Source organism: Austrofundulus limnaeus, unplaced genomic scaffold (genome assembly GCF_001266775.1).
Source record: "Austrofundulus limnaeus strain Quisiro unplaced genomic scaffold, Austrofundulus_limnaeus-1.0 Scaffold269, whole genome shotgun sequence".
Lineage (NCBI taxonomy): Eukaryota > Metazoa > Chordata > Actinopteri > Cyprinodontiformes > Rivulidae > Austrofundulus > Austrofundulus limnaeus.
The window spans coordinates 110,335-123,397 of NW_013952671.1; the positions used below are offsets into that span (position 1 = coordinate 110,335).

Sequence of the window (13,063 nt, forward strand, 5' to 3'; positions counted from 1 at the left end):
ATGATTAACAATGTTTGCGTCCGCTTTCTAAGCTCGTTTTAATTTTAAACTATTACATTTTTAGTTTTAGTTCTGGTCAGATCACATCCACATTGAGGTAATTAAGATAAAATCTACTTACTTGTGAAATGAGATATTTTCCTCCTTCTGTTTTGTTGGCACACACAGCTTTCTGACATCTTTATAGACATTTGATAGTTTACAAACACTAAAATATTAATAATATTTTTGTTAACATTATCATTAATAGCTTTTACAGTTTTTTACATAATCCGCCCTTATTGTTCGCTGTTTTGTCAACATGTACAGTAATGCTAAATCCAGAGACTTGCCACGCTAATGGTCGCTACAATAGATCACAAAGTCACATGACCAAAGCAGCTGTTATTGTAACCTTGACTGAGATAAACGTTTGTACAGATGTTYGTGTCCTTTAAGATTAAACATAGGTGGTAACTGGGGTGGCAATATGTTTTTGTTTTTTGTTTACAGTGGCAGCTGCCCCCCTTTGCTACCCTCTAGAACCACCACTGTCAAAGAACACTAAATCCATATTTTACATCATAATAACTGTTWATCAACATTAAACACTGTCAAGACCTTTCATAGATCATAAGATGAGATTGTTTACATGCCAAGTAGAAGGACATCTAGAAATTTATTGGACTTGTATGTGAGGGGMAAGATTATTGCAACTGCCACAATAAACAGTAAATATTGTTGAGACAAAACGACGCATATTAGGACCTGTTTGTCACTTTATCAAACCCCAGGCAGGATGAAATACATTTTTTAATTTAAAACCTCCTATTGGCATTTTCACATTCTTACGAACTGCACATCGGAGAATTATAAAAAWAAAAMAAAACAAACAGGACAGCACAGAATGAGAGATGGAGGACGTTATCAGAATGGTCGTAAATGTTGAACGCTTCGGTACGTGGGTGCTGCTTCAACAGCGTTTTCATGAGTCTTTATTAAAAACCATTATTGTGTGTGTGTTTTATTTAAATTAAATTAGATCTGAATTAGTTTAGGGTCTCTGTAGACGATAACATCGAGCACTTCTGAGTGAGTCCTCTGATGAGTCAGCTGTGACCACGGCCTGAGCTGCAGGTGTGCCTCACTCCCCGGGGTTCAGACGACCTTAAACGCTGTTGTGTTTGCAGAAACCACAAAGCAAGGCCAAGCAAATCCCCCTCCACTCCACCTCCTTTTGCTGGTTGGTGTATCCTTGTTAGATGACTGTGCGTGTCGGCGCCAGTCGTGCTGTCACCCTCCCTCCTGCGTCTCGGGACAGGAAGAGACATGTTCTCCGAGTCCCCCCAGGGAGTCATCGAGGGAGTCGGAGGCTAACATTCATCAGGCTGTTGATTGGTGTTTGTCCCCTTCTGACCCTGAATCGGAGCACGTTTGTTTTTCTACAGACTTGAATATCTTGTCTAAGAGGGGAAAAAGCTGTTGTGATGACCTAAATTTGAGGGGGTTTCAAGCTTCATTCTGGGGCTAAAAGAGGAAAGGGAGGGGCTTTGGAGGAAATAATTACTCGTATCAAACCAGGAGGAAGTCGTTGGAGCAGAGGTCTGCCCCAGTGGGTATTAGCCCCTTCAGAGGAACAACTTCCCTACATCCGGTTTACAGTGGAGGCAAAGGGATCCATGCAGGCTATCAGGATAATTACATACACTGAAACTGTTCAACAAATAAAAAACAAAACTAAGTGTTCTGCTCATTTAAATTACAAACTGCTTCCTTAGTTTTTGCTTATAATTTCAACAGATAAATAGCACCTAAATAATATAAACACTTTAAAAACATTGTTTCTTTACTGTGTCTGCTTTTTATAAAACTAATTTCCTTAGAAAATTAATTGTTCACCAAAATAAATCATCTGAACCAACATTCAAAGTCCTGAAACTGAATTTAATTCACCATCACTGTACAAGGAGTGGAGGGACTTTTATTAGCTACAGTTCAGTCATAACTATATTTTCCATCTTCTTTWAAAAACAAAATCTTACATCATTTGCACTAATCAGCTAATAGCGGAACTAATTTTTTGTTTAGCAAATGAGCTTTTTTACAACTCTGTTAGCAGACCAATTAGCTTCTGCTAATGCCAACTTTAGGAATGCTAACAGCTACCTAACAAACAAACATCAACAGGTTTGTGTTGTCCCACCAGCCATCAGCTCCGAAGAGAAGGGTATGTGTGACGTAAACTCATTGACAGTCGTGTTAGAGATTAGCTGTTAGTGTTAGCCTCTGCTAATGTTGACTTGTTTAGCTAATTAGTATTAGTTTCGGCATATTAAAATTTTATTTTTTTTACGTTTAGTGCTTTAGATTTAGCAAGTTATGAGTTAGCGAAGYTATATTTTTAGTTAGCAGATTGTAAGTTAGCAAAGCTAACTCTTTATAGCTGTGCCTACCGTTGATCACTTGGATTTATGATAACTAATTATTTTWAAAAACACACCCCAAACTGTGGGTTCGTTGTATTACATCAGTGGAAACWATAAAAGATCAAAGAATATTTGTTAATAATTATTTCTACAATTAAAATTTAGCTCCAGTCTGAGTCTTTAAAGCGTATTCCCACAGTAACTCATACTGCCTCAGTAATGCTACCGTAGTAAAGCTCAGTGATGCTAAATTTTCACAGAATTTGTTTGAACTATACCAGATACCCCAGCGTTTTGCTTTGTAAACACATTCCCTTGTTTTTGGTTTGGTTTTTGGTCCTTTAGTTGCCTGGTCACCGTTACTTCACCATCTCAAGTTGAGCCGTCACAACAGTATTTCTTGTTGGTGCAATTTCAATTTAACTGAGCTGARCACTTGTGAAACGCCATCATTCATTTTTAGCTGCAACAGCAAGAATGAAGTCAGACAGAAGTGACAGGATATTCTGTCAGATGTTGAAAATTATTCACAATAAAATAAAAAATAATGCTTGTGAATCTCTATGAGTGGGAAAGACTGCTGAAACTTTCTGATGAAGGTAAAACTGAGCTTAAAAAAAAAAAAAAATCAAACAAGCAGAACACCAAAAGCTAAAAAGAGTCCGAACTAGCAAATGTTAAAACATAGTTCAGAGCTAAAAGTAGTGAAGTCCCAGCTAAAAGATGCAGGACTATAGCTCAGTGCTAAAAGTAGCCAAAGACTAATAAAAAGATAGCTAAAMGCTAAAAATAACAAAAGTTAAAAGCTAAAAGTATCAAAAGGCTAGCTAAAACTAGTTACAGTAAAGTGCTGAAGGTAACATCAAAAGACATAAGAACGGCAGGTTTGCTTGATCAGATTTCAAAGTACTTGTGTATTTAATATATCTAAATTTAGTTAAAATTGACAAACAACACAAAGTGATGATACTAATCAACTAAAGAGCTGAATGTCCTGAAGTATGACTGGCCAAAAAAGAACAAAATGTCTACAAGTAGTTAGTTTGCAACAAATATGCAGAAAACTGAGAAACAGGAAACAAGTGTTTACTTTGAATCATCACTAATTATAAATGCTGAATGTTTATGTTTCAGAATRAGAGAGTTTAATGCCTCTGCACAGCTGAGGGAGTTCTGTGGTGGGTCAGTGGTTGTCCTATCATCTGACTAACTGAGATCACTCACAGTCAGAGTATGTGCCTTGTCTTGAGGGAAAACCGAACAGCTGAAAACAAGCTTGTTTTCGGCTTTTTAGCTATGACTGATGATGAGAGAACTGTTCTAAAAACTAAACTTAACGCAAGTTCAAACAAAGAGCTTCAGACTTGTGTCATAACACCCCTTGATACTCAACATCTTTTTTTTTTTTTTTTTCTGAACATTTGTAAAGCTGAAATATGGTAGATGTTGATCCTCTGGAACAGAGCGAGACAACCTTACAGTGGACATTAATGCCTACTGAACTGCAGGGGAAGGTAATCCAGATTTTCCATCTGACAAGACATGGTGGGGGGTGTGAACTCATATCATGTGGACTTGTGTGTGTGTGACCCTGTGTGAAACAAATGTGTGTCTGGCTCCCTGCCCTGAGGAGGTTTTGGCCAATAGCCTGACAAAACCAATGACTCCTGTGCAACTCCCATTGAAGGAGATCTCTGGACCAGCTGGGGTCCTATCTAATAAGGAAGTGGGACTTTATTCCACCATCCCCTGCTGACAGATAGACACACAAACATACACAGACATTCAGAGCAGCTACATCATGACATGGGGTCTCAGGAGCTAGCAGCTGGCTAGCTTCAACCAGGCCTGWAGGGTTTGTCTCGAATTATAGAGGCACCAGACTGGGGTCTGTTTTTATGGTCAAGCAGCAGAAACTAGAGGTCTTCAAGAACCACTTGATAGTGTTTGCAAACTTTACTTTTACTTGGGGTGTAACGTTACCCCTACGCCATTGTTCGGACATTAAATCCTTAAAACATTATTCTCTTTGAAATCTGCTTCAACATTCTTGCTTTATTTTTTCTTTTCTTATGCTACCTATTTAGCTACGGTTATAGTACTTTTAGCCAGTGGTGGCACAGCAACAAAAATGTTTGCTTTGCTAACTCGTGATCTGCAAACGCTAAACTGTGAAGCATGTAAAATTAGATTGGAAGAAGTTTACACTAAATAGCTAAACAAGTGAAAATTATTGGAAGCTAACAGCTTATCGCTAACCGTTAAAACGACTGCGTTACACGTCTTCGTCTMCTTCTAGCTGAAGACTGGTGGGACTGACACAAACACCATGATGTTAGTTAGCCGTTAGCTGACTTAAAGTTTACAAAACCTAATTTAGTAGAAACTAATTCGTCTGCTAACGTTTTTCCAGTTAGTGAAAAGGCTAATCCGCTTAAGAAAAAACTTGTTCCAACATTACCGTTAGCTAATTAGCGGAACCATGCCCACAACTGTGTTTTGCTACATTTAGCTTTTAGCTAGTATTTTAAGGATTTAGATAGAATTTTGCTACCTTTAGATTTTAGTCTGTTGTAGGGTTGGGCATAATCATATCGTGTGCAATTAATCGTCAGAAAAACATTAATCGATTAATTTTTGGCACTTGACGATTAATGCCACCCGGCAGACCAACCGCTTGGTGTTCCTCTCTGATTCAAATATGACCAACATAAAAAAAAAATTGTGTATTTTATTTATCTATCAACACAATTTAAAATTTGATGTATAGCCTGAAGTCTGTAATTTTGACACAATTTGGAACAGATTTTTTACGAAGAGCCTATTTTCTCCCTATAAATTGGTCATGTGACCAGGATATAAGGGTGTCCAGGGACTCTGGGGGATTAATCTTCAAATTAATCGTTATCGGCTAAATACCACAATTAATCGTGATTAATTTTTTTGCCAATATTGCCCAACCCTAGTCTGTTGTTACATTTAACTTATAGCTAGCCTTTCACAACATTTAATTTTTAGCTATTATTTTGCTACATTTAGCTAGCATTTTGCTCCTTTTAGCCAGTGTTTTTTTTAATTTAAGCTAGTGTTTTTTAGCTTTAAGTTAGTGTTTTGATCCTTTTTAGTTTGTGTTTAGCTTTTAGCTAGTATTTTGGTATTTTAAGGTTTTTGATTTAGAATGTTGCTGCCTTTAGTTTTTAGTCAATTGCTACATTTAACTCATAGCTAGCCTTTCACCACTTTTAATTTTTAGCTAGTATTTGCTACATTTAGCTAGTATTTTGCTCCTTTAGCTTGTGTTTTTCTTCAATAAGCTTTAACAAGCTTTTTGCTCCTTTTAACATAAAGCTAGTGTTTTGCCTTTTTTTTTAGCTTTAAGTTAAAATTTTGCTCCTTTTAGCTTGTTTATCTCAGCTTCATTAACAAATTTCAGCTGCCATTTTGCACTCAGGTGATCTTAAGTTCTTTTTAYTGACAAGCATTTCATGATTACGGTGCGCAAATCTGTGCTTAACAAATGATTTATCAGATCTTCTGCTCYACTATCTCAGCTCACAGCAGTGATCGGTGATAACGAATGGGAACATTTGCAACCTGAAACTGAACTGAAAAAATAAAAACAGAAACATCAGAGCTCCCCCCCCACATTCTCAAACACCGCCTGTTTACTTATCTCACGTTATGCGCCCAGCGCAAGTTACTGGATGTAACACATTAAGCCTGCAGTTCACCAAACCTGTCCTTAATCCACTCAGACGTGTTCAATGATCAGCCCAATCTTTAACCTGAGCGTCTCAGGCAGAGCAAATAAGGTGATCTGGAAGCATGCGTCGCATCAGCTTAGCCAAGCGGCTGTATAATGCATCGATTACCTCATCCCTGATTGAACGTGCAATGGGGCGTGAGCTAGTCCGGGGCGTGCTTCTCTAAGAGGAAACAATTTCCAAGTCGCCTCTCTTGCCTGCAACAGTCTGTCAGTCTCCTCTTCTTTCTCTTGGAGTCACTTTTGGTTTACTAATTGCTTATTGTTCCAAAAAGTCCCCCCTTTTGTTCTCCTCCAAACTTGAGTTACTACAGCCTTTGAGAGATGTCTATTTTTACATTCAGTAGAGGAGGGGGATGCAACTCCTGACCTTTCTTTACAGTCTGCTGGTGCTGGGATGGTGTGTCTGGTTATGGATGAGATACAGTAGTTGTGGTGCCTGTTTTATAACAAAACTGGACACCATAAAACCAAATTATCTGTCAAAATTAGGTCATCCAGTGCAATATTGCTTGTCAAAATTTAAAAAAAAAGGTAATCTCAGATCTGTTAGTGGTCACAGTAGCTGCGTTTCCATTGACCATGAAAATGCAGAAATTAGAATTTCAAAAATAAAATTGCTTAATGGAAACACGTCAATTAAAAAAAAWTTTTTTTTCGACAAAATGGTTTTGCACTAGGATGAGGTGGTTTTTCGTCCGTATCAAAATTGGTGTATTTTGCAAAACTGCAATGGAAACACTTTTTCGCATCACGGGAGTCACGTGATCAAGAACTGGCTGTTTCTACTGGCAAAAAAGACGGTGAAGAAGATAACAGGAAGTAAAAGTAGCAGTAAAATCATCGAAGTAGTAAAAGAAAGTATTAAACTCACCGACTACAATTTCCCAAAAACACCGCATACGTAGCCACTCCCAAGTATAAGGAACTTGTCACTGGAAAGCCTCGATAAAAGACGCTGACGTCTCCTCTGATGATGAGCGCTAGTGTCATGGTAGCAACATGCTATGTGTTTACATCCATGACCGCCATGTTTGTAATGACTTACCACAAGAACAAACATATTCACGCGTGACTTTAATTGCATTTCTTACTTAATGGAAACACCCCAGTTGCAAAACTGTGTTTTTCGACATTAACCGAATATCAACAAAGTTTTACGCACATTTGCAGTGGAAACGCAGCTACTGTGTGTTAGGGATGACTCTCAGCTACTACCATACCAAATTTGATGTCAATACTTGTAAAGCTGACCAAGTTAAAGACATTTTCTTTGTATTTGATAAGATCGTGAGGTTGTGGGAACCATCTTGATCAGGTCGATTCCTATTCATATCTGAGAGTTTCATTAAAAATTTGTCAGTGGTTTGTGAGAAATCAAATCAAATGTAGACACAGACACATAGGCAGTTAGATTTCCCACCTTTCTTGGATCTAAGATTAATTTTTTTCATGTCGTTTCAGGCTCCTGATGTGTGATGGTGGCCGTGGCCGGCTGTGACGGACGCTGCTTATTGCCTCTTGTTATAATAAAAAAATCAAGGAGGGTGGGACCAATCGGACTCCAGACCCCGGAGCAGCGCGCCGTCGGTGAGTTTCTGGCTCCGACTTGATCCAAACAGACGTGGACAGGAGGTGGAGATCTCACCCCCAGCCACCGAAGCAGTTTGCTTCTCACCTGTCACACAGTGTCTCTGTTAAAGTTTGGTTTTTATTTTTGTCAGAAATAGAGAAATGGTCACACTTCCAAAGACATTAACACAACCACCAAGCTGTATTGACACTCTGTTGTCTTGTATGTCAGCGTGTTTTAGCTTTCTGCAAAACAAATGTTTTTAAAACCTATTAGTAGATTTTTTGTGGGATGAAAGTGAGGAATCGCCTCAGCGTCTGAGGAGCTTGTCAGAATCTGAGGACGTTAAAGTTTCACCCGCCAAGGTTTAGACCGAGATCATCTTGTAATGAATATGTTAGTAAAATATTTCATGAACCACAGGACCGATTTTAATCAGTGACATGTAACATCGCCAATACTAGTCCCGAGATGTGTGGTCTCTGCTTGTTTCTACCTCTACTTCCTGTTTATTACAGCCATATGTAACGTCAACATCTGATATAATTACACTTTAAATATCCTGGTTGATCCGCTCCAAACCAGTAGATAGAAACACACCTAATTTATTTATTTATTTATTTTTTGTCTTTTTTGCAACATTTTAAAAGTTCACTCAAAATTTGCATTACAATTGAATGGAAACATGGCTACTGATTTTCGGCTATGACTATACCAAAAGTTTAGCTYATTATCTGTAAAACTGGCTGAGTTTTAGCCACTTTTATGTTGCAGAACATTATTCTTTTGTGGCGACCCTCTTGCAAAAGTTAATCAGCTGTAGACGTTCATCCAGTCATTACTTCCTGAAAGTTTGATTAAAATCTGTCCTGTGGGTCATGAGATATTTTGCTAACAGGGTTGACTGTAAAAGTTATTGCTTAAGTTTTAAATAAAATTTTATCCACTGAGTAGCTCTTAGAGCATGTGTTGTATATTACTCTCAGCTACTACTAAGTTTAGCTAAATACCTATAAAAGTGATTGAAATGTACCCATTTATAGGTTTATGTTAATGGCAAAAATTTAGGCAAAGAGCTTGGGTACCTAGTAGTACTAAAGATATATGTGGGGGAGGACTCAGCTACTACCACACCAGATTTTATTTCATTATTTGTTTAATTGACCGAGCTGAAGACATTTATATGTTGCCTAATGTTGATTAGCTGTGGTGGTCCTTTTGAATTGGGGTGACTCTAAAAGTAKGGGTGTCCCCATTAAACCAAGTACGAGTACTTCAGTTTTGGTACTCAAGTATTGATACCGAACAACATTACACAATGGCTTTAGCGCATTTATTTAGAACTCGAGTTTCGGTGTATTGTTTCCGAGTTCTTGTAAAAATGCTCGTAACGTGTATCRGTACACCACTATCCAAAAGCTAATCAGTTGTAGATGTAGATCAATTCATTACTCTGTATATTTCATTCAAATTTCTCCTGTAAATCATGAGATATTTTGCTAACAGACACACAGAAGCGGCTTGTTATCAGCTTTTGACAACGGCTTGTAAAGAGAAACAAGTGCAGCGTCTTCCTTTGTTTCATGGCTTTGAGAGTCTGTGTGCCACAGTTCTGCTTGATCCCTTGTGTTTTCATTAGCGTCTAAGTTTCATGTGACCATGACAACCTCCCTTTTATTTTATTTTTATTTTTTTCTCTCTCTCTCTTTCTCCCCCCTCCTCAGGCAGCAGCAGCAGCCTTTATGGGCTTCAGGACACACTAGACCCCAGCCTYCATCACACATCAATCCTTTCCCCAAAGTCTTTGCAATTTTTATTTTTATTTTTTATATATACTTTTACTTACTCAAGCTTTTACAGCCGGTGCTTTGGCGACACTTCTCCTGTGACACAAACCTGATGACGGAGTCTGCTTCGCTTACCGACCCACCGTGTCACCTCTTTCAACCCGAGCGGATCTCCGGCTTTGCAAAATGTGCACGAACAGACTTCAGCGAGTCGTTTTGCAAAGCTAAGACTCAAGGAAGTGTGGCTAAAGTACTATTGAGTTATGTTATAATAAAAATAATTAATATTATTCTGTATATCATTCATATCAATGTTATTATAATAAATACATGTCCAAGCATGACTTTACAAAAAAAAAAAGAAAAAAAATAGAAACAATGCTGTAAATTTTTTGATATTTTAATGAAATACAAAAAAAAAAGAAGTATTTTTGTAATCAAGACACACGTTGAGATGTTTTGATTGATTTGTTCCTGCGGAGGATTTTTCAGATTCTTTGTCGTTTTGTGCCATGAAGAAAAAAGAAAAAGAAGAAAAGCGTCACCCTGCCATACCAAAGCGGTCCTGTCACTTTCTGTCTTTTTTTGATACTCGACGGCGTGGATTTTGATTTGTTCGTGCGTAGCTTTTTATGTGATTTTATTTAAATAAAATTATAATCCTTTTGTCTGCTTAGACCATGCAGGAAACGTTGGCATCCATTTAGCTTTTTATTTTATTTTTTTGCAGCGATCTGACGTGTTAAAAAGGCAGGGATAAACCCATCGTCGGTGTAGGTAAAGTGACCCCAGAGGCGGCGATACATTTCAAACTGACTCCTGCTATTAATAGGAGTTTGTGAACAGAGGAAAAACAAAAAGACCAAAGTTGTTTAAACTATTATTAATTTTTTTTAACACTGGAGAGCAAGAATTATTCCATTTCTGACTGCTTTGTAGTCCTCAGTCTGATTTCTTGTGGTGTGACAACGTTATTGCTGCATGTCCCTTCTGGTGTCACTCCAAAGAGCCCTTCTACATAAAAAATAAAAAAGCAATTTTTCTCCTTTGTCTATTTTTAGAAATCCTGTGTGATTCAACCTGCTTTTGTAAAGTTTGAATTTACATATAAGGAAAAAAAAAAAAAAACGCTCTTTTTGTAACCGGGTGTCTTTTTTGGGTCTGCAATAACATCCTGCTGTACGACATATCACCAAGTGATCATATTTCTGTGACATTTTGATGCCAAAATGATCATTCTTGTACTTCTCTGATTTATGTAGCTCTCTGATAAAGTCATGTTTTGTATTAACATGACAAGTTAAAAAAAATTTAAGTGCTGTAAGACAATAAAAAATAAACATTATTCCCTGTAATGTTAATTGCGGGTGTGTGAAATCCTCTCGGACTGATTGAATCATATACATTAGTGTCTTTTAAGTGTTGAATAATAATATGCTTCATATAAAGATGTACTGTATCAGCTGGTTTAATAAAAAAAATATTTTTTCTTTTACAATTTTATGCCAAATGTGGCGCCAAAATTTATTAGAACAAGTATTTATAGAAAATGTGTGAGTGTTTGTGTTTTAAAAGAGGGATTTTTTTTAAAGTTCATAGAAATTTCCTGTTGTATAACTCTTTGTAAGTATTAATTGTATTTTATTTTTTAAGCTTTGGTTTGTGGCTGTCCGATCGGATCAGTCTGTGATATGTGAATGCTGTTAGAATTCACTGTGAAATTCAGAAAGGAAGATGTTTCTTGAACAAAAGGGTCTTTTTTTCATGCTTCCCCCTCTCAACATTACATGTATGGTACAAAAGTTCTTGGAAAATCGATAGGATGATCCCTCCTCTTGTCAACRAAAGATATTCCTTTACTCGAGTCGGTTCATTGTGTTAACTGTGTGTTGTGCATGTTCATGGCATGTTTGTTTCTTTTCCTAATGCATACAGTACTGGTGATATATCTGTACTTTAGCCGCTGTAAAGAGAAAGTGTATTTCAATCAATCGTAGACCTTTTTTGTTGATTTGAAACAACAAAAAAAAAATGCTGATTGAATTGATAAGTTTTTATGAAAATGTTGAATGAAGACATTTCAGTCCATCTGCCATTAAAGATTGACATTATAGGCGGTGGTGTGGTTATGTTTTATTTATAAAATTTTTATCCATCTGGAAAGAACAAGCTTAAAATGTGTACATACATAGGGATTGGGAAACATGTTCCAGAGAACATAGGTACCAGGGAACCTTTGAGCCTGGGAACATAGGGACTGGGAAACATGTTCCAGGGAACACAGGTACCAGGGAATATTTGTGCAGGGGAACATAGGTGCCAAGAAATGTAGGTATCAGGGAACCTTTGTACCGGGGAACATACCAGTGGACCTTTGTGCTGGGGAACACAGGTACCAGGGAACCTTTGTGCTGGGAACATAGGTACCAAGGAACTTTTTGTTTGTTTTTTTTATAGCCACTTCAGTAGCAAACAGAACTGAATGTTAGTTTCTTCATCATCAGTGACTTTTTTAATAAAAGAGAAAAGGAAAAAGGAGAAATGTAATGGGGAAGATTGAAAGAGATTAGATATGCGAAATATAAACCAAGACAACACACTCAACGTCTGCACACCTGTAAAAATGGAGAAAACAAAAACAGCAACAAATAATGTGTATATCATATTATAACTTTGCTGAARATATACATAAATACATATACCCATACATACATATATAGTTATACATATATACATATCCACATCCATACTTACATACACCCTCAATGACCGTCAGAAACCCCAGAATCGTTCRTCAGCTGCGGACATGAAAGCGCCTGCTGTGAAACGGGAGGAAAGGAAAGCGGAAAAGTTCAAAACTTATTTCTAGCCGCAGAACAGGGTGGAAGATGGCTGTTTCATGTTATTGTTTTTAAATCATCCTACGGGCTCTGACATGTTAGATAAATTTGAAAATGAGGTTTTGAAAAAAAATCCGTAAGACTTGAAAAAAATCCGTGAGATTGCTCTATACGTCCGTATACCTGCAAAATGACGTAAAATCCTTATAACTTACGGACAATCCGTACAAGTTGACATGTATGGACACCGGCGAGCTCACAGGCCCCGCCGAGCAGGAGCAGATCCAGGCATAGACACAGAGGCCCAGGTCCCCAGGGCGCACCACCCCCAGGCCAAGGCCCGATAGGGCCGGATGACCTAGGCCCCACCAGGCAGCCACTGGGCTGAGCCGGCACACACCCAAGGGCCCAGCCCCAGACACCGAGGGCCACCAGCCCACCAGCAGGCAGAGGCACAGCCCACCAGAGGGCAGAATGGCAGGGAACCAGAGAACGTTTGTGCCAGGGAACATAGGTACCCATGAAACTTTGTGCTGGAGAACATAGTTACCAATGAAACTTTGTGCTGGGAAACACAGGTACCAGGGAACATTTGTGCTGGGGAACGTAGGTACCAGGGAACCTTTGTGCCGGGAACATATACCATGGAACATTTGTGCTGGGGAACATAGGTACCAGGGAACCTTTGTGCTGGG

The 13,063-nt window shown here is 38.1% G+C and overlaps 1 protein-coding gene across 2 annotated transcripts in view; it reads left to right on the top strand.

The window, feature by feature from the left end:
- The window catches only part of LOC106526281 (RNA-binding protein with multiple splicing), a 51,233-nt gene extending 39,592 nt beyond the window's left edge, over positions 1 to 11,641 (top strand). For both annotated transcript variants that reach the window (XM_014020849.1, XM_014020850.1), the window contains 2 exons: positions 7,633 to 7,758; positions 9,466 to 11,641. Coding sequence is in view for 1 of the 2 variants with exons in the window: in XM_014020850.1 (XP_013876304.1) it covers positions 7,633 to 7,669 (37 nt within the window). In the remaining variant the exon portion in view is untranslated. The remainder of the gene's footprint in view (positions 1 to 7,632; positions 7,759 to 9,465) is intronic.
- Positions 11,642 to 13,063: the final 1,422 nt, after the last annotated feature.